Source organism: Coffea eugenioides, chromosome 2, assembly GCF_003713205.1.
Source record: "Coffea eugenioides isolate CCC68of chromosome 2, Ceug_1.0, whole genome shotgun sequence".
Lineage (NCBI taxonomy): Eukaryota > Viridiplantae > Streptophyta > Magnoliopsida > Gentianales > Rubiaceae > Coffea > Coffea eugenioides.
The window spans coordinates 8,005,832-8,030,521 of NC_040036.1; the positions used below are offsets into that span (position 1 = coordinate 8,005,832).

The following is a 24,690-nucleotide window of genomic DNA, read 5'->3' on the forward strand; positions in this document are numbered from 1 at the left end:
AATTTTGGGTTGCATCCAGGTTGTCTGATGGGAGTAAACATAACTTTCATTGTGGTATTTGGGTGTGTCCTCTTAATTTCTGCACAATATCTCCATATGTCCTTATATTGCTGCTTTGCATACCCTTGAATCTCTTTTTTAGCAATTGCCATTGCATTGTATGCCATCCATTTTGAAATTTTAGCTTTGAAGTCCTCATCAACTATTTGTCTTAATAATCTTGGAGGCATTTCAACATTACATCTAAACATCTCCATGTACTTGTTTGCAAGCCATTTAGCAGAAATATTCTTGTTCTTCCATACATGACTGCAGTTTGTGTGCTCATTATTCATGCTCTTGACAACCAAATCAGCTGTCCCAAGTTCCCTCTCAACTGAAGCATAAACAAACCATTGGCAAGGAGGTTTGCATTTTGCTCTAAACCTTTTTTTTTCATTTGTTTATGGTTTTACTGGTTTTCCTTTCATGATGGAATATGTTCTAACAGCTAACTTAGCTGTTCAGCTGACTCAAACTTCATTCCTATGTGAAACTCAAAATTAAGGTCTTTTAGATCTTTCTCCGGATTGAAGTCAACATACATATTTCTCCAGTCATCATCATTCTCTTCATCTGAGGAGCCAGCATCACTATGCAACTCAGTCACCACTGTGTCTTTATCTAATGCATGGACATCATCTAAATGAGGAGCTGCCTCTTCTCCTGATGCTCTATTGTTGTTTCTTCTCCTTCTAACTTGCTTCTTCCTCCACGACTGTTGGTTTCCAGTTCCCACATCCGTAGGTTGTTCTTCATTTGTCTCAGGCTGTTGCTGAGGTTCAAATTCAGTTTCAAGTCCTGATTGTTGTGACCATGGATCCATCCCAGCTGTTTGTTGTTGTCTGCCTAGCTCATTTGCAACTGATTCTTGCTGTTGTGCAGCATTATTACAATCAACATTAGAATTGGGATGTTGTGAAGATCTAGGTTGCTCTGTATTTGAAGAATCCACACCATATTTTAGCCCCTCAACAATCAATTCTTCTAACATTTCTTCATCCCTACAGAAATCCCTATCAGCACTAAAGCGATCACAGTCTCTATCCGAATCAATATCAGTCTCCACTTGGCCATCTATATTTTCTCTATCATTTGCATCCCCATCATCCCCATTATTCAAGGTATTCTCTTTAGAAGAGTTCCCAACATCTATCTTGCCAATTGATCTTGTAAATGGCACTAGTTCAAATCCAGGTTCCCTAATAACATTTCCATTTTCATCAAGTTCCTCGATGGTGACTGCGGCTTTTTTACTCAGCTCTAGATCAGAAGGAATGGACTTTGTGGCCATCATCTTGATTTCATTCTTTGACTTGTGGTCACAGTACACCTCCATGATTTTATGCTTATAAGCCCAATTGTAAAAACTGATAATGGCTTTATCAGTAGATAATTCCTTCAACCCACTTCGAAAATCTTTTCTAGGCTCAACATAGTAATACACCATACATCCATAATGCCCTAATTTATCCACCATGTAGTTTATTTCATGCACATACATTTTTTCCGCATCACATAAATCAACATAATCTACATGCCCATCAATGTATCTGTAATTTTGCCAATTGAATTTACCCCCATGATACATCCGTATGGTGAAGAGAGAAGAACCTGGCACTGCATGACATGCGATTAGTTTCAAAAATTAAAATTTTAGTCAAAACTAGTAAACCCAAATTCAATGAATGAATTATTTATTAACCCCTTTTTCCAGCATTAAGAATACTTTAATCAGTGTACTATGAAATCTCTATACTTTATTGCAAAAAGCCAAAACAACGATAAAATGTAGCCCATACATACATGAAACACACAATCTATTCTGGGATGTGGATAACTAAACAAACTTAGGGATTTTAAAACTTTACCGTATGCATCAGATGGATCAAAATGCTGGCCCCTTGGTCTAATCACCCACTTGGGCCACTCCATCGTTCCAGGAAATGAAGATCTTGTTTGTCAACCCGTTCTGCTGTCGCTCAATCCCCCAAAATTCTTCGTTGTTGCGTTTTTCTTTGATTGTCAATTGTTTGATGTTTGGGTTTAGGTAAGGAAGAAGAAGAACAGATGCATGGGAGAGGAAGAAGAGGTGCAAGTGATATTTTCGACTTCCTAAATTGACCCTATCTTTTGTATTGAAAATCGCGCGGACAGACACATCGGGGAAGTTAACGACTAAATCTAACAGAATGGCCTCGCGTCTACCTTTTATACAGTTTAGTGGTCAAAACCAGACTTTTAATAGTTGAATGACCAAAACTCGACGATGACAAAAGTTTAGTGGCCACTGGGATAATTTGCTCTTGATGAACTGTTCCGTACCAGATGTTTTCTGATGTCAAATACCGGAGTTGCTGAAGCCCTCCTGTTTCTTTTGTCTCAAATTCATTAAGGATTGCACAATTTTCAACTCGTTATGATAAATGATTATATGTGATAATTACGTCCTAAAATGCACATTAATGTTTCACGCGTACACATTAGCACATTTTCATACATTGCTCAGCACGAGAACCTTCCTTGACATTTTAGAAGATTCCACTGCCTTCATTACTTTCGGTTTCAATCGCTCCATTTTGGTAGCGTTTAGGTTTCAAACATCATGTTGTCTTGAACAAGTCATCGCTTGTAAATTATATTTCCACTGTTAGAGATGATAATTGCTGAACCAAGCAGTAAAAAGCATTTTTGCAGCTAAATTTGTAATGGGCTATTATCACTTTATTTCTTTCAACTATATCACTACTATCAGTTTATCTCCTAACTTTATCTTTTAGTCACTTCACTCCCATAAGTAATTCAACTCAACATGTTAAGAAATTTTGAACAAAAATACCCTTTTATTCTATAGAATTATTACGTTGTTATTATTACTTTATTCCTTTAAATTATAGTAATATAATCGCTTTAATTTCTAACATTATTTTCTAAGCAATTTATTTCGCCGTTAATCTAACTAGTATGGTAAAAAAAATTTAAATATATTTACCCTTATATATATAATTAAAAATAAAAAAGTTGGAATGATTATTCTTCTTTTTTTTCACTTTAAGAGATCTAAAAATATAAAAATAAAAGGATTTTCTCAAATTTCTTTTTTCACACTTATTAATACTAGGAAAAGAAAAAAAGATAGGAAAGAAGGAGACAAAAAATTAGATTTTGCAAATAAAAAAATAAAAAAAGTCTAATATTATCATATTAATTTAAGGTTGTTGGGATTAAAATTGAAATCTGGTGATAAATAGTAAAGTAAAATAATTTTAAAATAATAAAAATATTTAATTCTTTCTTATTTGTATTTTTTAAAAAAAGAATTGAACTTTCTCTCTCTCTCCCCTCCTCTCTCCCGATCTTTCTATTTTTTTTTAATGTTAATAAGATTGTCAAGAAGAAAGAAATTAATATTTTGACTTTTTTTTTTATATTAAAGAAGAAAAGAGTCACTCTAAATTTTTTATTATTTTTATTATACAAAGAGAAAAATACTTTCAACTAAAATTTTTTAACTTATTCAATTAATTTAATGGTGAGATAAATTACCCAAAAAATAATTATATACAATAAATTAATAATAAAATTATATTTTATGAGGCTACAGTGATAATAACTTTAAGGACTAAATTCATCTTTTTGTTTTAATTAACAAACTTCGTCAAATTTAGCCGTTAGTCTTGGAAGAAAAATAACTAAAAAATAACATTAAGAAAAAAAATTGATAATAACACCAAACATTAAAAGAATAAAGTAATAATAACCCAGTTGTAATGGATAAAAACCCAGCACAAAAAGCAGGACGGAAAGAAACTTCCGATAGCAACTAAAGAGTTGAAAGAAGCACCTACACCAGGGAACAGCAGTAATGCGCCCGGTTGGCCAACCACAAAATATAAAATCCCCACTTGAGTAGTAGTATAAAAAAAAAGAGTGTAACTGTTCCCCAGCATGGGCTATAACATACATAAGCTATTATACTAGTCTAGCATTTCTGCATTTCTACAATTTAATCAACTTCTTCGATCTTCGGGCCTGCACCACTCCCACCAGCTGATGGGGCATCCTCATCCATCCCACCAGACTCATCAGGGCCACCAGCGCCCTGGTACATTTTTGCAATGATCGGGTTGCAGATGCTTTCCAGCTCCTTCATTTTATCCTCAAATTCATCAGCCTCCGCAAGCTGGTTCCCATCCAACCATTGAATAGCACCCTCAATTGCATCCTCAATTTTCTTCTTGTCAGCAGCAGGAAGCTTGGAACTGATCTTCTCATCCTTAATGGTGTTCCTCATGTTGTAAGCATAGTTCTCTAAAGCATTCTTAGCCTCAACCTTCTTTTTATGCTCCTCATCTTCAGCTTTGTATTTCTCAGCTTCTTGCACCATTTTCTCAATTTCTTCCTTGGACAATCTTCCCTTGTCGTTGGTGATTGTAATCTTGTTCTTCTGACCAGTTGTCTTGTCCTCTGCAGAGACATTCAAGATTCCATTGGCATCAATGTCAAAGCAGACATTGATTTGAGGAACTCCTCTAGGAGCTGGAGGAATGCCTGAAAGCTCAAATTTGCCAAGCAAATTGTTGTCTCTTGTTCTGGTTCTCTCACCCTCGTAGACTTGGATCAAAACACCAGGTTGGTTGTCCGAGTATGTAGAGAATACTTGTTCCTTCTTAGTCGGAATTGTAGTGTTTCTTGGAATCAAAACAGTCATGACGCCTCCAGCAGTCTCCAAACCTTGGGACAGAGGTGTAACGTCCAAGAGCAGAAGGTCTTGCACCTTCTCATTGCCCTCACCACTCAAAATAGCCGCTTGCACTGCAGCACCATAGGCAACAGCTTCATCAGGGTTAATGCTCTTGCAGAGCTCCTTTCCATTGAAAAAGTCCTGCAACAGTTGCTGAACTTTGGGAATCCTAGTTGAGCCACCAACAAGCACAACATCATGGACTGAGCTCTTGTCCATCTTTGCATCTCTTAGACACTTTTCAACTGGCTCCATACATTTTCTGAACAAATCCATGTTAAGCTCTTCAAATCGGGCACGAGTAATAGTTGAGTAGAAATCAATACCCTCGTATAAAGAATCAATTTCAATTGTAGTCTGAGCAGTAGATGAAAGAGTCCTCTTTGCTCTCTCACAAGCTGTCCTCAATCTCCTAAGAGCTCTTGGATTCCCACTGATATCCTTCTTGTTCTTCCTCTTGAACTCCTGAACAAAATGATTAACCATTCTATTGTCAAAATCCTCACCACCAAGGTGAGTATCACCAGCAGTAGCCTTAACCTCGAAAATGCCCTCTTCAATAGTAAGCAGAGAAACATCAAAAGTACCACCACCAAGATCAAAGATGAGCACGTTCTTCTCACCGGAACTGCTTGCCTTCTTGTCAAGACCGTAGGCAATAGCAGCAGCCGTAGGTTCATTGATGATTCGCATCACATTTAATCCTGAAATAACACCAGCATCCTTAGTTGCCTGCCTCTGAGAATCATTGAAGTAAGCAGGAACTGTAACAACAGCATTCTTGATTGACGTCCCAAGATAAGCCTCGGCAATCTCCTTCATCTTGTTGAGGACCATGGAGGAGATCTCCTCGGCTGCAAATTGCTTCTCCTCACCCTTGTAATTGACTACAATCATGGGCTTATCGCCAGCACCAGCAATGACCTTGAATGGCCATAATTTCATGTCACTCTGAACAGATGAATCGCTGAACCTTCTCCCAATCAATCTCTTCGCATCTGATTTTCAAATTTTACCCAATTCGTAAGTACACCAACAATCAAATAACAACTGGATACTAAATTTAAATTTTCGACTTTAACGACAGACAGGAATATTTCAAGAACAAATAACCCGATATATGAACAACCTAGAATCGGGAGCAATTCAGCAATCTTCATTCATAACATGTCCGACATTAATTTTAAAAAAAAAAAAAACACAAAACGAAAGAACCAAAATTAGGGAAAAAACAGAAAACGTAAGTGTTTGAATTAGTTGTTTTTTAGGGTGTTTTTGAAAAAAAATTTAGTGTAGCAAAGTTTTTAGAGTATATTTTGAAATATTTTTTAAAAATATTTTGACATATTTACGAGTATAAAAGTTTTTAGAATATATTTTAAAATGTTTTTTAAACATTAAAAAAAAATTAGACTAAAAGAGTCCTTTTTAAAAAAAATTTTAGTATTTGATTTGAAAAACTAATTTTTGAAAACTGATGAATCAAAACAGAGCCTTGTTGGACATAGAATACTTCCGTAATTAATTATAAAAAACACGGGGACAAGGTACACATATACGAGCTAAAAAAAAAGTGAGAGCCTATGGATTCCGATCCGATTAAAATAATCTTTCCGCCAAAATTCACACTTTTAAGTCAAAAAAAATCCAAAAAAATAAGAGCGTAGTAATTCTCAGCCAAAAAACACAATAGTAGAAATTTCACGAAAAGAAAAGCATCACAATCCATAAGTACTCAATGAAATTTTAGCTATCAATCGAGATAACAATTAGTGGCAAGCGTTTAAACTTACCGAAGACAGTATTGACGGGGTTCATAGCGACCTGATTCTTAGCAGCATCTCCGATGAGACGCTCGGTGTCTGTGAAAGCCACATAAGACGGCGTCGTCCGGTTGCCTTGATCATTAGCAATAATTTCGACACGATCGTGTTGCCAGACGCCGACGCACGAGTATGTCGTGCCCAGATCAATTCCAATTGCAGGCCCTTCGCCTTTTCCAGCCATGATTCTCTTCTACAATCAACACAGAAATTAGCAGCAAAAACTGGCTACTAAAATTGCAATCAAGATCGGATAGATTGAAAATCTGCGTACAGTATGTTTTGTGATGGGAGGGAAGGGAAGGAGCGGTGGGGGAACTTAAATACCAGTAGTAGTGGGAAGGTAATTTCTAGAATATTCTGGAGACATCTTGAGCCGTTGGATTGGATTTGAAGTGGAGGGCATCAACGACTCAAATCATACCTTAGCTCAGATATTTTCTATTTGACTTCCCGTTCCTCTGGGGCTAAAGGGAACAGGCGCTTTCTAGGAATTTTACGGAATTTGACAAAATTTTACTGCTTCCTGGTTGCTTCTTGTTCGTTCCAGATTTTTCTATTTCTTTTTCTTCATTTTTCTTTCCCTTTAATCGTCATTGTCATCCTTTTGTTGGGTTAAATGTACGTAGACTGCTACAGTGCTTAAGACTTAGGAGTTCTAGTTAAGACTTAAGAGAGAGAGATAGTCACGTGGGTCACAATAGACATCTTGCCCAACTCAATTACGACTTCATCTTTAGGCCTGTCAACTGTTCGGGTATAAACTCGAATCCGGATCAAATCTGTGAAATTTTTGTGGATACGGTAGTAGGGATGGCAATGGGGGCGGATGCCCGCGCTTAGAAACGGGGCGGGGGCGGGGGAATGTATCCCCGCCACTCGCTTTAAAAAAATAAATATATAAAATATATATGTATATAATTATATATATAATATATAATTTAATTAGTTACAAACTTATGATAATGATATTATTAGTTATATGTAGTATATGATGTCTATTAGTATATATAATATAATTGATATTATTAATTATACTAATAATTATATATGTGTACTAATATAAATTATTAATTGGTTATACTAAATTTACTAATACATTTATACTAAATCCCTAATTACACTTAATACAATAACATTTTTTTCTTAAAAAAAGCACAAGCACAATAATGAATTAGTGATTGTATTTGTGCCAAAAGTGAAAACTTGACTACTTTAGTTATATTTATTTCATCATGTTGGATTGTATTCAAATAATTTTTATTTGATTGTTTTTATAAGTTTCAATTGTAAAATTACAATGAATAATAATTTGATGATATTTTGATATTTTAGTACTCAATTGTAAAATTTAACATTTTTGTTAAATGAATTGATTTTTTTGATAAAACATAAGTCAATATTATTAATCATTTCGCTGGAAATCGTCCAGTATACATTGAATATATCATATATATATTTGATCTGAAAAATTATAAGATTTAATAGAATTACAAAATATAAAATATTACACTGTGAATCACCAATCATCAAATCTGATTAATTAAACAAACCGCTCCATAGATATTTGTGCATGCTCATTCCCTCAAATATGCTATTCAACTGGTTCAAATTCAAAATTAATGTTGACATCTGACGAGAAGATCCAATAAATTTTAAATCTAATATATGAATCTGAAGAAATTCTTAAATTTGAGAAAATAAATAACAAAAAAAATAAAAACTAAACAAAACTCTCACTGTAATAGCCTAAGAGAGGAAAAAAAAACTCTCGCTATAATACCTTAGGAAAGATTTTATTAAATAAAAATAAGAACAAAGGAATATGAAGGAAGAACAAACTAAGAGGAAGTGAGACCTTGGTTTAAAGCCAAGATCTCCCTCCTATTAAGGAATAAGAGTAGAGAGAATATTGAGGGTAGAGAAAGGGAGAGAGAAAGTTTAGAATGAGACTGTAGTACGATTGAGTCCAACTAGTTCGTTTGAGTAAATGAATTGAGACCCAACATCAAAGTAGACCTGTTTTCTAAATGAGTCGATCTCAATTCAACTAATGCATAATTCGTTTAAACTAGTTTAAGTTCCTTTGTGCATTTATTTGAACTAGTATTCCTATTTTTCTTAGTAATTATGCAGATTTAACTTGTCTTGATTGCTTATAATTTTATTTCGTTAAGAAAATTTGGAATTTTCTTATATTTGGTGAAAATTTTCTCATTCAATAGACTAATTAAACTGGTTAAATTTTTTAAGTTACAAAATTGTATAAAATATTATTGTAAAACTGAGTTTTTTCCCAACCTGAGCTCAAACTTAAATTTGAATTCGAAATAATTTTAACAAGTCAAACTCGAGCATATTTTTTTGCTCGTTAAATAATGGAATTGAGTTTGAGTTCAACTCGATAACTCAATGAGACAAACTCAAAGTTAAAAGCTTATATTAACTTGATTAATTTACAGCTCCATGTAAAATCGTTCCTAATTGTTTACAAATTATATACTTGAATTGAATGAGAAACTCTCTAAGGCTTAGTTTGTGAGTTGAGATCCAATGTTTTTAAACTCGGACCGGTCAGTGAACCGGAGAGGTGGCCGGTTCGCGGTTCGACCGGTCCAACCGGTCCAACCGGCCGGTTCAAAGGTTCACTGTTTTTTTTGTTTTTTTTTTTTTTTTGTTTTTTGTGTGTTAAGTACTAAGCAGGTTTCATTCTACACTTGAACTTTACCAACATAACTTAATTTAAGTTATGATAATAATAAATTTTCTAAAAGTTATACACAAAACATGGAATGATAAATATAATTAAAATATCATAATTCACCACAATTTTCATAAATTCATTATAAACATAAATAGATACAATCCAAATGTGCACCAATTATCACAAATAAAAACACAAAAAATAAATAAATTAAATATTGAAATTCTTTTACAACCCTTAAAAAAATCCATAAAAGAGTTCAAGTTAAGACAAACTATTTGAATAGCAAACTTTTATCAGTGGCATGATAAGCAACCACACCACCTTCACAATTTCATCAACTTAAGCTGAAAAAGTTAAAATTTTATTATAAAAATATAAATCTAATTGCTCAAACTAAAAAAAACTAAAAATTTTTGAAAAACAAATATACAGTTAAACACATAAAAAATTAATTGCTACTAAACATTACTAATTAACATGTTATATTAAATTCAATGATCCTATACCATTAATTATTTTAAATTCAATTATCAATAGCTTCGATTATGTGCCAACTACCATATTTTTGACCAGCCCAATGTTATTATTTGTAATTCCTACCCAATTCCTACACGGATGTGCACTACTTTTGCAAAAATTTCATCCTTAATTAATCGAATAAAAATAAAACAAAAATGAGGGAAACATATGAAAATTGAGGGGAAAAAGAAGAAAATGCAAAAAATCAACTAAAGATAATAATATAGAAAAAAACCTTGAAAAGAAAAAAATTAAACTTACTAAAATGTTGGAAAACAAGAAAAGTTGAAATTTTCAACTTGTTTACAATCTGCTAAAGATAATAACCAGATAATAATTGTGAAGACTTGAGAAAATCTTGTTGTGGATATTTGGGTTAAAAATGGTTAAGAAGAAAAAATTGAAAAAAAAAATAAGAGAAGAACTTGATGTTTTAATATATTTTTTAGTCAAGTAGAATTTTCAACAAACTTAAGTACAGTCTTGCGGTAAGATTGTCATATTTAAACTTGGAGACCCAGGTTCGAATCTTAGCTACACCATTCTTGATATTTTGTTGAAGAATTTAAAAAACCGCCGGTTCACGGTTCTTAACGGTTCGCACGGTTCGTCCGGGTTTCAACGGTTCTCCATGAACTTCCGGCTTTAGCATTAGACCGGACCGGTGACATGGCCGGTTCGCGGTCCGGTCCGGTTCTGAAAACATTGTTGAGATCTAGAGAAAAAAAAAAACAAGAGAAGAGAAATTTAAAGTGTTCCCTTATTTGGGAGTTTTATATGGGCAGAAAAGAAGAGAAAATGGAAAAAAAGGAGGCAAAGATTAATTTAAAAACTTTCTTCTCAATAATGGGAAGAAATGGAAGGAAAATGACAACTTGTATAAACTTTTTCATAATGTCAACTTTATCCATAAAAATTTAAACAATAAAAATCATAATAACTAATATGTTCATAATCATTTCATTTCTTTCCTAAATTCCTAATCAACTTGAGAAGAAAATCAAATTTTTTCTTATTTTCCTTTCATATCTTATCCTTTCTTTTCTTTTCTCTTCTCTCCTAAACTCCCAAACTAAACCTAAAGTTCGCCATGGAGATTAAAAAGAAAAGTATCGTACAAGTGCAAGTTACTTCAAACTTCAAAGAGTAGCAGATCCCAAAAAAAAGCGCTAAATTTTATTTACTTTTCTTGTTTTCTTTGGTTTCTATTTGCAACATACTTCGAATGGGCCAGGCCTATCATAATCCGCCAATCGAAGGTGCCAAGAAAAGCCCATATCAGGCCAGAGTAAAGTGCATAAAAAACTTAAGCTCAGATTTATGAGGTCGAACTGGCCAACATGGGCCGCCGCCGGCTCAACTTAGATCAATTGGTATTTGAAACTTGAAGGCACAATTTAGTCACCCTCCAAAAGCGAAAAGCAAATAAAGCATCAATGGATATGTATCTCCTTTCAACGGCCAAAAAAAAAAAAAAAAAAGCACCAATCTTTTGAGTATTTTTTTTCGTTTTTGTTTTTCTTAAGTTTTTCCATTTTGCTATGTTAGACCTTAGAAGTTAGTAGATAAGCATTCAATGAGGGATGTAGGGGAGATTTCAGTGGTCTGCAAACAAGTACATTGTTAAAAGGCCACGAAACAATTAACCTAATCGATAGTGTGGAGATTTCAGAGGAGGCATGTTCTGATTCGTAGTGGTGACGATTAAATTGATTCCATCCAAACTTTTGTCTAAAAAAAAAACGGAAACAATTAGCCTAACATGGCACCATCTGAAAAAGAAAGATCAAATCTGCACCTTAAATTATTGCATTACCAAAAGCTTCGCCAGTTCACCCGTGCCATCAATGAAATCCCTAGCCATTTGGCAATCTGGGCAACTTTACAATGAATTATTTCTGAATAAGCCGAGCAATTGCAAGTGGGAACCGACACTCCTGCCTATATATAGTGCATAGACCTAGTCCACGATGCTTTATTTGTTGTGGCATGCACCGTTTTTTTTTTTTTCTCGCTTTTTTGGATAATGAGGATGCATAATTATTCTTATATTCTTCCTACCCGATTTTTGACCCAAAAGTTACCACACTGGCTTGAGTCATTTAAAAAAAAAAAAAAATTGGGTAAGAACACCGATTGGCGATTGAGTCCAGACAAACATGAAATGAACAGCTCTGTAAGGCCAAATTTCAAGTCAAAGGTGAATTATAAGTAACGAGAACATCAAAACTATTGAACACAAAAGTCATAGCGCACTTAACACTTTGTACCAGCAAGAGTCTATACATGTATAGAGATATCATTATTAAGCCCGTAGATGTGGTTACGAACTAGTACAATTTTAATGTTACAGTAATTTTTTTGTTTCAGGAATTATGCAATCTTTCTTTCTGGTCTTACATCAAGATTGACATATGAGGCCGACACATGAACTTTTGCTATAATGTTACATTGTTGTTGTCAATTTCATCAACAGCAGATGTGTCCTTTTCTTCTTTTTCCTCCCAATGCCTTGTTTTCCTCGAAAAAATTCTTCACCTGTAGCTAAACTATTCAAAGCTCACCAATTAGGACTTTTGAGCTAAATCCTTGAGGGTTTCCTGTTTTCTTCTTCATATGCTTCTATTCCTTTTTTTTGGGCTTAAAGCTTATTAAAGCTCGCAACTAATCTTCAATCCTTTTGGTTGCAGTCGTTTTCATGCAGGTTTTTTATTTGAGCTTTGGTTCGCAAATATATAGTAAAGAATAAAATACCTAAGTTATCACCTGTCAAAGAACAATATGTTGAACTGAAGCTGCCATATGATACAGGACTATTCTCAGACTTTTATATACAAATCCGGCGTCGATGTTCACATACACAGATTAGTTTGGCCGAACAACTTTGAAACTTCGTCTGCACAGATGCAAGAAGCAGTGCAAGAATCAAGAATATGTGAATCCACCTTTTCTGACTAAGGACAAAGAAAGCAAGGTCATGGAATGATCATATGGAGTGCCATACTATTACATTTCAGAATTTGATAAGGATGAGGTCATATTTATATGATTCTCTCTTCAAACGGGACAAGAATCTATCTATCTTTCCGACATGCCACCATCCCAAAAGGCCATAATGTAGGGAACAGATGATTCATGAAAGCAACTTCCAACCAAAGAAAACTGGTCATCAATTTCATCGTTTTTATGATTACAATAGTCATCATCAAATAAGCTACGACGACTCTTCAAAAAGATTCTCTTCCGTGCCGTGCTATAATATGCTATTGTATATGTATATATTACTATATAAGTTTAATTCAAAAGACCATACTTTTCTTTTCTGTTGTTTGGCTAAATCAACTCCCCGTCCAACGGAGATACAAAAAGCTAATTAACGAAGTCTCCTAGCCAACAAAATTTATCTGGAGAAACTTTTGCAGCAAGACGGAAATTCCATATTTAGCTCAAAGAACCCAAGAGTTCTGTCATTCAGATATAAGGTGATGAAAGTCTTTCATTTCTGACCACAGATTTGGGACTTGGCCTGCCTTGAGAAGTACAAAAAAGGACGAGAGCTATTAGAACAAGGGGAAACAAGGATGACTCGGGAGGTTAATATAGCGTGAAGATAATTGTTATTGCAAGTTTAAACGAAAACCTTCAAGTGTTGCGCAAGCAAAGAATGCATTCTTTTCTTTTTTGGGTTCCATTTGGTGAATTTAGTCATCCTTCAACTAAGTAAATCATTTGATCTTTGATTTGTGTACTTTTCGAGTTAAGCTTTTCCTTTGTGCGATTTGACTTCAAATTTTCAAATGACTGCTCCTTTTTCTTGTTTGTCCTTGACAAAAAATTTGTGTAAATACTTAACTTTTTTTTAAAAAAAGTAATGGTAAGCTTCACTTCTGAAGTGTAAAACATAGAATATCAGACATTGCATTATAATTATTCTTCATAGAATATTTTGAAGATACATGCAAGTGTTTGTTCTTTGGCAGGGTGCACTTATGGGTTTGAGCTGCAGATTTTGATCTTATAGATCTTAATCTACAAGTAAGGTTTCTAATTGATTACTTCAAGACTAATACTAGGACCACCATGCCCTAATGAAATTATGAGCTGCATGTTGAGGAGAATCATAGTCCAGGATAACATGATTCATACTTTATTAGAGAGCCTTTAATTTAGTAGGTGTGGCCGATTTTTTAGAATTGTGCGCTAATTTGAAACTGTTGCCGCAATAAAACAAATCTATATAATAGGGGGAGAGACTCGTTAGATGGTACGGAAGAAGGGGAATATAAGTGAGAGAATTCGAATTCAAACTCTTCCACCTACACTAAAACAAAAAAAAAAAAGGAAAGAAAATGCCTCTTGTTTATAAATTATACCGACAAAATGCCTCTTGTTTAATCATACTTTTACACTTATGTTGACCAAAATCCACATTACATTATGATTGATCTTACCATCCTTCGTTGGTTAATAGGTTATCAAAACCAGAAAATGTAGTGGTGCATCCTTTGGTATTGATCCTGAATACATTTTCCCTTTTTTAAACCTAACCAGAATAATTCCTAGCTACATTTTGGGAAACAAAATTTACATGAAACATGCATAAAACCAAACTTTAGGTTACCATTTAACAAAATGAAGCAAAAGCAACCTTACTTCATAAGAAATACAAACACCGATCCCCGTCAATGATCAACACCGCTTTACCATTTTACATTACTACCTTCTGCCACTGGGGAAACTTTTGGATCAACCCTCGACCAAGGTAGAAAGAGTCGAATACTAAAACCAGAAACTTTTCTCCTTCATTTTCTCCTCCTATATAACACAGGATAGGCTTATTTCGGGAAATCTATCCTGTTTCTCCTCCATATATAAACGCCATGCATTTACATCTGAAGAGACAGACGGTACTAGTCACTAAATAAATTTACTAACTATAATACTAGCACAATATATAAAACTCCCTGATTATCTTTCCCTCCCATCTCTTTCCCCACCCTAGAACCTTCTTCTTCAAATAACTTCCCCCGTTCCCTTCCCACTTTCTCAACCCTTTTCCATTTCTTGTTTGTCTTTAATTTCTTTAATTTTACTTGTCTGTTTTTCTTTCATGGCGTCGGCTTCACAAGCCAGTCTTTTACTCCAAAAGCAGCTCAGAGGTATGAAGAATTATAAACCCTTTATGATTTTTTAATTTTCTTGAATTGAAATTTAATTGGCTTAAAGGGTTTTGGTATTTCGTAAATATCAAATTTTTTTAACCAAGATCGCTGCCTTTTGCTTGCAGATCTCTGTAAAAACCCTGTGGATGGATTTTCAGCTGGTTTGGTTGATGAAGAGAACTTATTTGAATGGAGCGTTACAATTATTGGACCCCCTGATACTTTATAGTGAGTATTTCTCTTTGTTAGGTGCTTAGGGATTGGATTTCTGATCAATTGTTTTCGGTCAAAGTTTGTCTTCTGATGTCAGTCGTAGATTCGTTCCATTAACTGCTTTATTACCTCTTACGGAAGGATTTTGAGTTTTAATGGTGTGAAATTAGGGGAATTCTACTTGCTCATTTTTGTACAGAGTTTGTTTTACATTTTTTTATTGTTATTCTATCTTTGGGAAGGAAAGGGTAGAATCTTTGCCATTGCAAATAAAATTTCTCTTTATTGTTTTTCTCTTTTGTGGGCCTTTTTTTTGGGGGGGGGGGGGGGCGGTGGTTAGCTAGGCATGTTCAATCAGTGCGGATAGTTCTCTGATGCATTTGTTGCCAATTGTTGGTTTTTGGATTTTTTCCTTCTCACCAGGGCTTAGGTGCCAAAAGGGGTTGCCCATCAGGTCACACATACAACGCGTGTATTTAAGAAATTCAATTGTCCAGAATCGTTTCTTTTATTGTTTTCTTCTCCCTAAGGGTGAGGAGCAGGGTTTGGGAAGGAATTATTGATTGTGGGGTGGTATTCGTTTGCAAGTGCTTGCAGCATCCAATAAAAATGGATTTGCTATAGTAAAGTGGAAGGTCAGGCATTGTTGTCTTCCTCCAGTATGTGTCATGAATTGGACGTACAATAAGGTTTCCTGGTAAAGCTGCATCATATGATATATCTAGAGCTCATAGTGGTGATTGCCTCGTGCATTTAGAGCTAGACCTCTTCCAAAACGTAATACAGATATATCCATTGTGCAGTGTACCAATCATGCGGCATTGTTTTAGTTTTTAACAATGTTCATTTTTGGGGTTAATATATTTACTTGATTCTATTAATAGTAGCAGTTCTAAAGCTAAGAGAGCCACCACCCCACTGATCTGTTAATCCGTGAGGAGTACAATTTATTTACTTGTCTCTTATAGTATACTGTTTATTTGAGACTTTTGTACAAGGATTGAATGATTCCAGAATAAATTTTAATTAATTGGTTTGAGAAAAGGATCTGTTTTTGGCCTTCTGACAGTGAAATTTTTATGTGTAGTGAGGGAGGTTTTTTTAATGCTATCATGAGCTTTCCCCAGAACTATCCAAATAGTCCTCCTACAGTGAAGTTTACTTCAGAGATCTGGCACCCTAATGGTTTGTGTTCTTCATGCGCCTTGGACTCTTATTATTGGGTTTAAATGTTTCTTATTTTATGTTATAATGCAGATTTTTAATTTTATGATGAGCCTAAATTGCTGAAATTTTGAATGACCTCCAGTTTATACTGATGGCAAGGTTTGCATTTCAATTCTTCATCCTCCTGGTGATGACCCAAATGGATACGAGCTTGCTAGTGAACGCTGGTCACCTGTCCATACGGTATGGCTGCAGCTAGTCCTCGGGTCAATGTTCTTTCTATGATTTTATTAACTTTCAATGGATTTCCATGCTTACCTCCTTTTGCATTTTCTCATTGCATTATTTCTTTATCCTATTTCTTACCATGAAGTTATCTATAGAATAGAGGTACACGGATGGTAGATGCAGGAATTGAGTGTTGCGAGGTGCATTATCCATAGAGATGTGCATCACAGGGAGATATTCCTATTTACTGTAGATGGCTGAAAAATTTTGTTAAAATTACAACTGAAAATTATCATTTTTCTTAGGGTACAGTATGACAAACTTTGCAATCTTTTGGTTCAGCTTCCTTGTCTATCTCTTCCAGTCTTCAAGTTCTGGGTCTCTATCTGCCTTCCTAAATCATCTACATACTGGTTCCTATTGTAGCTAACAAATTGGACAATGCATAACTCTTTTTTAGTCAACAAAATCCTTTGTTCACTTCTACTTTTCATTTTACTCATTGTTAAGGTTGCTAGTCTCTTTCACTTTTGATTTTTCTTACCTTTTTCTTTTTCATAAGTTAGGGGGACGTGGGGACAGGCAGACATGAACATTTCAAATTAAATATATCAACTTGAATTGCTTATTGATTTATTCTTACCAAAAGTTATTACTGAGTACCTTCACAGGCCCATCAGAAAAATGTACAGTTACAGCAAAAGTTCTGTGGTGCGAAGCTCTCTTTGATGTTAGGTTGTAAAAGTATGTGAATATTAGGGTGGTCATGCTAAATGATTGAATGTGATGCTGTTGTGCTCCTAATTTTGGTATGGTTGAGGATAGTTTGTGTAAAAATTGAGGTACTTTCACTGTGAAAATCATGTGATGGTATACTTTGGTGGCTGAAATTACTTGTCCTGATCCTAGTGACTGCGATGACAGGCTGGTGCTTCTCCGGCCATTCTGTTTAGGGAAAGAGTATTTGGTGGAGTTTTTCATGTGGTGGCTAAGTGTAAGATTTAAAAAGAAACCTGATTTTGGTGCTGGTATCAGACCCCAACTAAACCTCCTTTAGAAATCTATGCTTCGGAACTTTTACAGTTTTGTCCACAGGGACAAGAACAACTAAATACAAGGAGATATTGGACAGGGTTCTTGCTCTTTTTCTTTTTGTTTTGTGCATGCAGTTGAGAGTTACTGACTAGAGTGGTATTATTTGATAAGGTACATAGTTGAGAGAGATTCTTATCTATCTGTTTTCTCTAGATGGGAAAAAATGAGAAGGAAAATGATGAAAATTTGGTGCAAATTCTTAAGAAGCTTAAAATTGTAAACTTATTCTGTTTGTGGACTTTATCACTTGGCCACTTATATCAACAATCAAAATCTACAAGGGTGGGAATTAAGGTTCCCTTGGATGCCGGAAGCCTTCCCAGTTTATCACCTATGTTTGATCAGGGTGAAGAACCTATCCTTGTACATTTCTGCTTCGATCTGGAATTTCTTGTTTTCTTACCATTTTGTCAATTGTCAGCCAACGAAGTTTCATATATCATTGACATAGATCAAAATAAGTTACATGTTTAACTTAATTTTTCGAATAGAATATTGGCTTTGGAAGTTGATCAAAAGGACTCTTTCAGGTGGAGAGTATAGTGTTGAGCATCATATCAATGCTTTCAAGTCCTAATGACGAATCTCCAGCCAATGTTGAAGCTGCTGTAAGTATTTTGATGAAGTTAATTTTGGGGATATTATTATGTTCTTCCCTTCTCTTTTTTAGATATAAATCTTGGTCATTAGCTGGGAAAATTGCTTTTACGATGACGGAATTTTGTGAATATTTCTGAATGATGTCCATGGGCACTATTCCATCTAATTAATTGATCTCTGCAGAGGCATTACAAATATTCTCCCATAGAACAGTGGAAGCTTCTAATACCTCAACCCCCAAATTTTGCTTTGAGATTTAGGTGATTCAAAAAGACTAGTTTGCCTTGTGTTTGGATAATCTTGATTTTGCGTGCAGTTGTCTCCAACTATGAGGAGTCGAGAACAAAGTCTTTCATTTTTTCAAATCTTAGATTTGTATCAATAACAAAATGAATGGTATTGCTTGCTTGGCCTTGACTGACTTCCCTTTTTGATTTTGGTGATTTGACCTGCTTAGTTGTGCATTTGAAGGTGTTGAAGATCAACAGTATGATTTCTAGGTCATTCTTTTTTCAACCATTTTTCCTTTTGGAGATGATCTTTTGTAAGACATGGAGATTGAAGTGTTTGTGCTTGTTAATGTCATTCCTTGGTAATTGCTTCCCAATGATGAATAGGATGTCACTGTGTATACTGTTTCCTGACAAGGAAAGTAGCTCTTGTCACAGTTGAAATTTGTTGTTTGCAGAATCTTCTGACATCTTTGCCAGTATGAAATAAATTTTCTGTGTTTGGGCTGCTTTTGATGGAACTAATATCTTATCCCTTTTCTCCTGTTGCCAAATGCAGAAAGAATGGAGAGATAATAGGGAGGGCTTCAAGAAAAAAGTTAGCCGATGTGTTAGAAGATCTCAAGAAGAAATGATGTGAACTCCTGTAAATGTTGCAGACTGGTCCAGCTCTTTTTCTGATGAAAAAGGATGTTTCTCTGAGAAAGTGGCTTCAAATCAGGCTTGTATGTGTAGAATTGCTAAAATGGCGTCCAAGATTTATCTTTTCTGTATTTTAGATGATTACTTTTTCCTTTTCATGTTAACCTAAACTTCATTCCATTGATTTGGTAGTGAAACTTCTAAAAACAAGGTCTAACTTGGATTATCAATTTCTAGATCCCAGGACTCCATGTACCTTGCAGAATTTTTTTTTTTTTTTTCAATTGATTGAACCAATCAAACAGTTAAATCATCCATTGCTTGTACGTTTTTGCCTTACTTTAGAGCCTTGCTTCAGGATACTTTATGATCACCACAAGACCAGACTCAGCTGCGAAGAGCAGTGGATATTTGATTCATCATCTAATTGAACTTCTCTTTGCAGGATTCAGTAGTTGAGGAGGACTTAATTTATGTATAATCTATACTCCTTCTCCATTTGGCCGGAGTGGACTAACATGGAAAATGGAAAGCCTGTGCTATTCACACAGATCATATTGAGGTTTTGTACTAACGTTAGCAGGAATGACATTCTTGTAGTTGGTTGGCTTTGAAAGCTTGAAATTCGTTTGGTTTTGCTCCCTTTTTCGTCTGGCGGTTTTGCTGAAAGAAAGTTTTTTTAACGTATTAAGAATCGGGTGTTCTGCAGATTGGAGTAGGGAATGAGGAAGGATGAAACCACCTTTAACAAATTTAGTATAGTATAAGATCGAATATATGGACGTATTGGTGTGTGCCTGCAACACATTCCTTTCAGTTTTCTGCAACCGTAACTTCTCTTTCACAGGTCTATTTGAGTTGTGCTGATTAAGAGTACAAGTTGCAGTTCGTTTTCCAGGACAATAATTTTGTTGTTGGAAATAAGATAACCTTTTAGGTACGGGGAGCATTTGAGTTCCTCGGATTGTTGAGGAAGAGCTAAGTAGGAAAGATGAAAAGAATTTCTAGTGATTGATAGAAAAAGCAACCTGAAATAAATTAGTACGCGAGATTGATAGAAAAAGCAACCAGTAAAGCGGAGCAGGCCCAACTCTTTTAGGAGTGCCTTAGCAGGGGATAATAGACGCCTAAAGAAAGCACTTTACTGAAACTTCTTTCTTTTGTTTGATCCAACTAGACGGCTTTTCTTTGTCAAAATACAAGCAAGCACAGATAACAATTGGCAAACAAATCGACATGCCCTAATGGGCATGCTTCAATATGACTTCCAAAAGTAACAAAGAACGTGTGGAGTTGATTTAAAAGGTGCGCATTGTTTCTGAATTATTGATTTGCTGCCTAAATTGATTCTGCTTTTTCCGACTTGTCATTAATCATGCATCATTGGATCATAGCATGATCATTTACGAGAACAACTAAAGATGGGAACTAACTTAAAACTCTTCTTGTTCGAGTCGATTACCAGGTGAAATATAAGATGCAAATCGGGGGTTCAAACCCCTACACTTGCATTAAAGTTCAAAGAATGTATAATAGTAGTGTATTTTTTTGGTCTGAAATCCTTTCTCTCTAATCCCATTTGACCCAATTAGGCCCCTCCGTAATATAGGTCGGATAGAAGTAATTCTCGAACCCTCTCCTAATATAGAAGTAACTCTGGAGTAACGATCAATCAACTCAACAGTCAACAGAGTTTAATGTTTCGATTTCTTGTACAAGTCCTTCTAGAAGGGTCACCAACCTAAGAAAAGGTCGGCCATGGCATTAAGCAATCCAGAATCCAACGGCGTCAACGCTCAACGGGAAGGAGACCAGTTTCGTTTGCTTGTGCTGTAGTGTTAAATTTCAAGCGCTTCTTGGAACCACTTGTGCTACTTTTTAATTACACATTGGCTGTGTTAATATGACACCACTAAACGAAATTGGGCCTCTTTCTCACTTTGTTGAATTGTGAAATCAATCATACCACGTTGAATTAATCCTTGGCAAAATATTCAGGGGTTGTTTGGTAATTTTGGTGTAATTTTTTTTTTTTAATTTATGCTTTTTTTTCTCTAAACGGCACAAAAATGGCTTTTCTGGCTGCTCAAAAAAGGTAGAGAGTAAATTGCTAGATTTGTAACATGATAATACAAATCAATCAATCTTATCTATAAATAATACCCCCTTGGGATATCGAATTGGGTAACCGATTTCTCTAATTTCCAATAACTCACTGGCTTCTTTCTTCGTTACTTTCTTTTTCTTTCCATACTAATTTATTGACTCAAGTGTCAAGATCTAGTATTATTGGCCCAATTATGGATGATACTTGAATTGCTACGAATGTTACTAATATCAACTGGGTTCTCAGAAAATCAAATAAGGTATCTCATGAATTAGCATGATTTTTTTCACACAATCAGATTTACAACGTATCATATAATATGAATTCAAATTTTAAAATTCAAATCACATATATGTGACATACATTTAAAACCACTAGTGCAAAAAAAAAAAAAAATTGCTACAGAGAATAGATTTTGGAAAACAATTGGTGGGCAAGTTCATTAATAAAATTTTTTTCTCTTTTCTTATAAAAAAAAAAAGCGTCAAAGTTATCAGAGAATAGATTTTTTCAATTGTGCTGTCCTAGGAGTGGACCGGTTCTTTCAATAATTTTTACTTTGTCGTGTGACGCGACGTTTTGTGTCTCCACCCTGAACACAAGTCACGATTGTAAGTCGTGTGCAATTCACAATTCTAGGATGTAAAAATTATCACAAAGCTATATACTCACGATTCTTCTACTTCGTCACTTTAAAGCCGAAGAATAATCAACGAAAACAAATTCGAAGCAGCACGGCTCCTTCCAAACATAACCGTCACAATTTTCCCATTTTCACTTCTACTAACGAATCAGGAAAACAAATGCAAAAGAAAAGGACCGGAGTTATCTTGAGAGTGAAACACGTAAGGAGGTCTACTCGAGCTTTACCTAATTGGCTTTGTCTTCTTGTCAAAAGAAAAGTCAACATAGGACATAAGATTCACTGCCTTTCCTAACTCCAGTTTGGCAGTAGTATTTATCTTCTATTAATAAAATAAGGATGAAAGCGCTGCTAATTTAAACCAAACTCTTAAACAGACTCCAGTGTTAATTCTGCTCGATTATGTTTAGACGGCAATCAGTCACTATTGGGCTTAATTACATAAAAAAATGTACAGTCCTACAACAGTATAAGTACTGTAGTAACTTTTATCTTTATTTATGGCACCATCCATGACAACAGAAGAGAACGCGTGAAGATACCCACATCTTCTTTCTTCTTCTTTCTTTTTTTTTTTTTTATTTTAAAACTCTGTTCTGATGTGAAAAAATGTTTGAAACTTGAAAGCGGCAGGAGTCCCAAATTAGTTATAGAGAGTTGTCCAGTTGTTAAAAGTGGTAGTATTCCCCTGCCTTAACACCCAATGTGAAAAACTGGAAAGGAAAAAAAAAAAGTGAAAACCCCCCACAACCTTTCTCCTTTCTCTCTTCCCCTCACTTGGTCTCTCTCTCTCTCTCTCTCGCTGGCTGGCTGGCTAGCTGGCTGCTGTTTACTGTATACCAGTCCCTCACTCTTTCTTGCTTTTCCTTTCTTTCCTTTTCACACTCTCCCTCTCCTTTCCTCTGCATCCTCTCACCAGTCGCCCCGCCCCCCGCCGTCTCTCTCTCTCTCATGGAATTCATGTTATGATGCCTCGTGAACCCGTCTCTCCAACTCAATTTCACCTCCACAGAACCCATTTTCCCTGACTAATTAAAAACCCCACTCTTCCAACTTTCTGCATTCGTACCGTACCTGATACGTACTACTACTCCTAAATACTGGTGACTGTAACTCTTTTCACACCCATTATTCCTCTATCATGATCCTTCTTTACTCTTCTTTCCACCTGAACATTACCTTTATTCTTCGCGATATATGATCATGAGGTCGCCTCAGCGCCAGCCTCAGCCTCTGCCTGAAGACCGACTCCGAAACGGCGGAATTGAGACGCCGTCGCCGCGCCCCAGAATCCAGACTCATTTTCACTCCACCGTCTCGGAGCAGAAGCTCCGCCGCTTTAACATTTTGATCCTGATCTTCCGGTTCGCCTCCTTGTGCTTCTCCCTGGCCGCTGCCATTTTTATGTTCTCCACTTCTCGGGTCTCGAATTCGCCCAGCTGGTACGACTTCGACGCCTTTCGATTCGTCGCGATTGCCAACGCCATCGTCGCACTCTATTCGCTGTTCGAAGTCGGAGCTTCCGTTTGGGAAATCTCCGGCGGGACCACTCTCTTTCCTGAGGTTTTACAGGTCTGGTTCGACTTCGCCCACGACCAGGTGCTTTTCCACTCCCCCACAATCTAGTAGTAGTAGTAGTGATATTATTAATTTTACCATTTCCATTAATTTATTCCGCTATGAAGAAATAGAGAATTCTGCTTTTCCTCCTTATATTTAACATCTCGAGGCTGATACGCCGTCGTTTTATTTTCGGCTAAGGTATTCTCGTATATGCTGGTGTCGGCGAACTCAGCGGGGACGGAGCTGGCACGATCTTTGAAGGACCGGGACGCCACGTGTACGGACAACAATGCGTTTTGCATACAATCGGACATATCTATAGCCCTAGGATTCGCCGGATTTTTGTTCCTGGGCTTGTCTTCGTTGCTTTCGGGGTTCCGACTCGTCAGTTTCATAGTCAACGGCTCTCGTTTTCATTTCTAGAGGAGCGGGATTAATTGTTAGCGTATAATTTTTCCGCATGGTGTGGAGTGGTGAACCCAATTACAAGTTTGAGGGTGAATCCAATTTACTGCTGCTCTCATCTTTGGCGTTGGTGGACGTGGTATTGTGCATATGAGACTCCTCCATTCTTCATGATTTTATCCCTAAAAAAAATATAGTCAAATCCTACTCAGTTAGTTAGTTGTATATTGTACCATTGATAGGATGATATGTCGAAGGATTAGAGGTGTGACCAAACCTAATATTTCGTTTTCTCTGAATATAAAACGTGGTGGATTGTTGTACCGATTCATGATTTATGTGACATATCTCTCTTCAATTCCTCCTTTTGTAATCTTGTCTACACCATTCATATATGTTAAACAGACTTTTTTTTGGTATGTTGAGAACTGCGTAAAAGTAAGTTCACACGGGCATAAAATATTGCTGTCACCCTGCATCTCGCTTCAAACAAAAAGTTGTCTATTTCACAGGGGAAGTATAAAGAAAAGAAAGAGAAGGCAGCAGCAATTAGTCTGTAATTCCTTGAAACAAGTCTGCCGCATAGAATGTAGACAATCCTGGTAATAGGCCCTATTGCGGCACGGGCTGGTGATTTCATATTCAATAATGACTTTTCAAGACTTGTGGATTTGACCATGCAATCAAATGGCGAGCCGCCGATCCACTTACAAAGAAATACTAACGGAGTGATAATTTAATAGAAAAAATATGCAGTTCGGTTCCTAAATATTCAGTTATTGTGCGATTTTAGTCCTTAAAAT

The 24,690-nt window shown here is 35.7% G+C and overlaps 3 protein-coding genes across 3 annotated transcripts; 2 read left to right on the plus strand and 1 right to left on the minus strand.

Moving 5' to 3' along the window:
• Nucleotides 1-3,785: 3,785 nt before the first annotated feature.
• Nucleotides 3,786-6,899, minus strand: LOC113760793 (heat shock cognate 70 kDa protein 2-like). The gene is made up of 2 exons (XM_027303522.1): nucleotides 6,577-6,899; nucleotides 3,786-5,781 (listed from the first exon to the last, which is right to left on the minus strand). The coding sequence occupies exons 1-2, from the start codon at nucleotides 6,788-6,790 to the stop codon at nucleotides 4,046-4,048; spliced, it is 1,950 nt and encodes a 649-aa protein (XP_027159323.1). The 5' UTR covers nucleotides 6,791-6,899; the 3' UTR covers nucleotides 3,786-4,045.
• Nucleotides 6,900-14,680: 7,781 nt separating this feature from the next.
• On the plus strand, nucleotides 14,681-19,531 carry LOC113763812 (ubiquitin-conjugating enzyme E2 7-like). The gene is made up of 6 exons (XM_027307758.1): nucleotides 14,681-14,991; nucleotides 15,120-15,222; nucleotides 16,295-16,392; nucleotides 16,517-16,617; nucleotides 18,228-18,305; nucleotides 19,087-19,531. Exons 1-6 carry the CDS (start codon nucleotides 14,943-14,945, stop codon nucleotides 19,165-19,167), a joined length of 510 nt encoding a protein of 169 aa, XP_027163559.1. The 5' UTR covers nucleotides 14,681-14,942; the 3' UTR covers nucleotides 19,168-19,531.
• A 3,175-nt stretch (nucleotides 19,532-22,706) lies between these two features.
• Nucleotides 22,707-24,252, plus strand: LOC113762185 (CASP-like protein 4C2). Its single transcript, XM_027305506.1, has 2 exons — nucleotides 22,707-23,518; nucleotides 23,681-24,252. The coding sequence occupies exons 1-2, from the start codon at nucleotides 23,117-23,119 to the stop codon at nucleotides 23,903-23,905; spliced, it is 627 nt and encodes a 208-aa protein (XP_027161307.1). The 5' UTR covers nucleotides 22,707-23,116; the 3' UTR covers nucleotides 23,906-24,252.
• The last annotated feature ends 438 nt before the right edge of the window (nucleotides 24,253-24,690 follow it).

Bases quoted from the DNA above. Each gene is read 5' to 3' on its own strand.
- LOC113762185 (XM_027305506.1), top strand. From the start codon at position 23,117: ATGATCATGAGGTCGCCTCAGCGCCAGCCTCAGCCTCTGCCTGAAGAC. The intron at 23,519-23,680 runs GTGCTTTTCCAC...TTTTCGGCTAAG, and splicing joins TCGACTTCGCCCACGACCAG to GTATTCTCGTATATGCTGGT.
- LOC113763812 (XM_027307758.1), top strand. From the start codon at position 14,943: ATGGCGTCGGCTTCACAAGCCAGTCTTTTACTCCAAAAGCAGCTCAGA. The intron at 16,393-16,516 runs GTTTGTGTTCTT...AATGACCTCCAG, and splicing joins AGAGATCTGGCACCCTAATG to TTTATACTGATGGCAAGGTT. The intron at 18,306-19,086 runs GTAAGTATTTTG...TGCCAAATGCAG, and splicing joins CAGCCAATGTTGAAGCTGCT to AAAGAATGGAGAGATAATAG.
- LOC113760793 (XM_027303522.1), bottom strand. From the start codon at position 6,790: ATGGCTGGAAAAGGCGAAGGGCCTGCAATTGGAATTGATCTGGGCACG. The intron at 5,782-6,576 runs GTAAGTTTAAAC...TTTGAAAATCAG, and splicing joins CCCCGTCAATACTGTCTTCG to ATGCGAAGAGATTGATTGGG.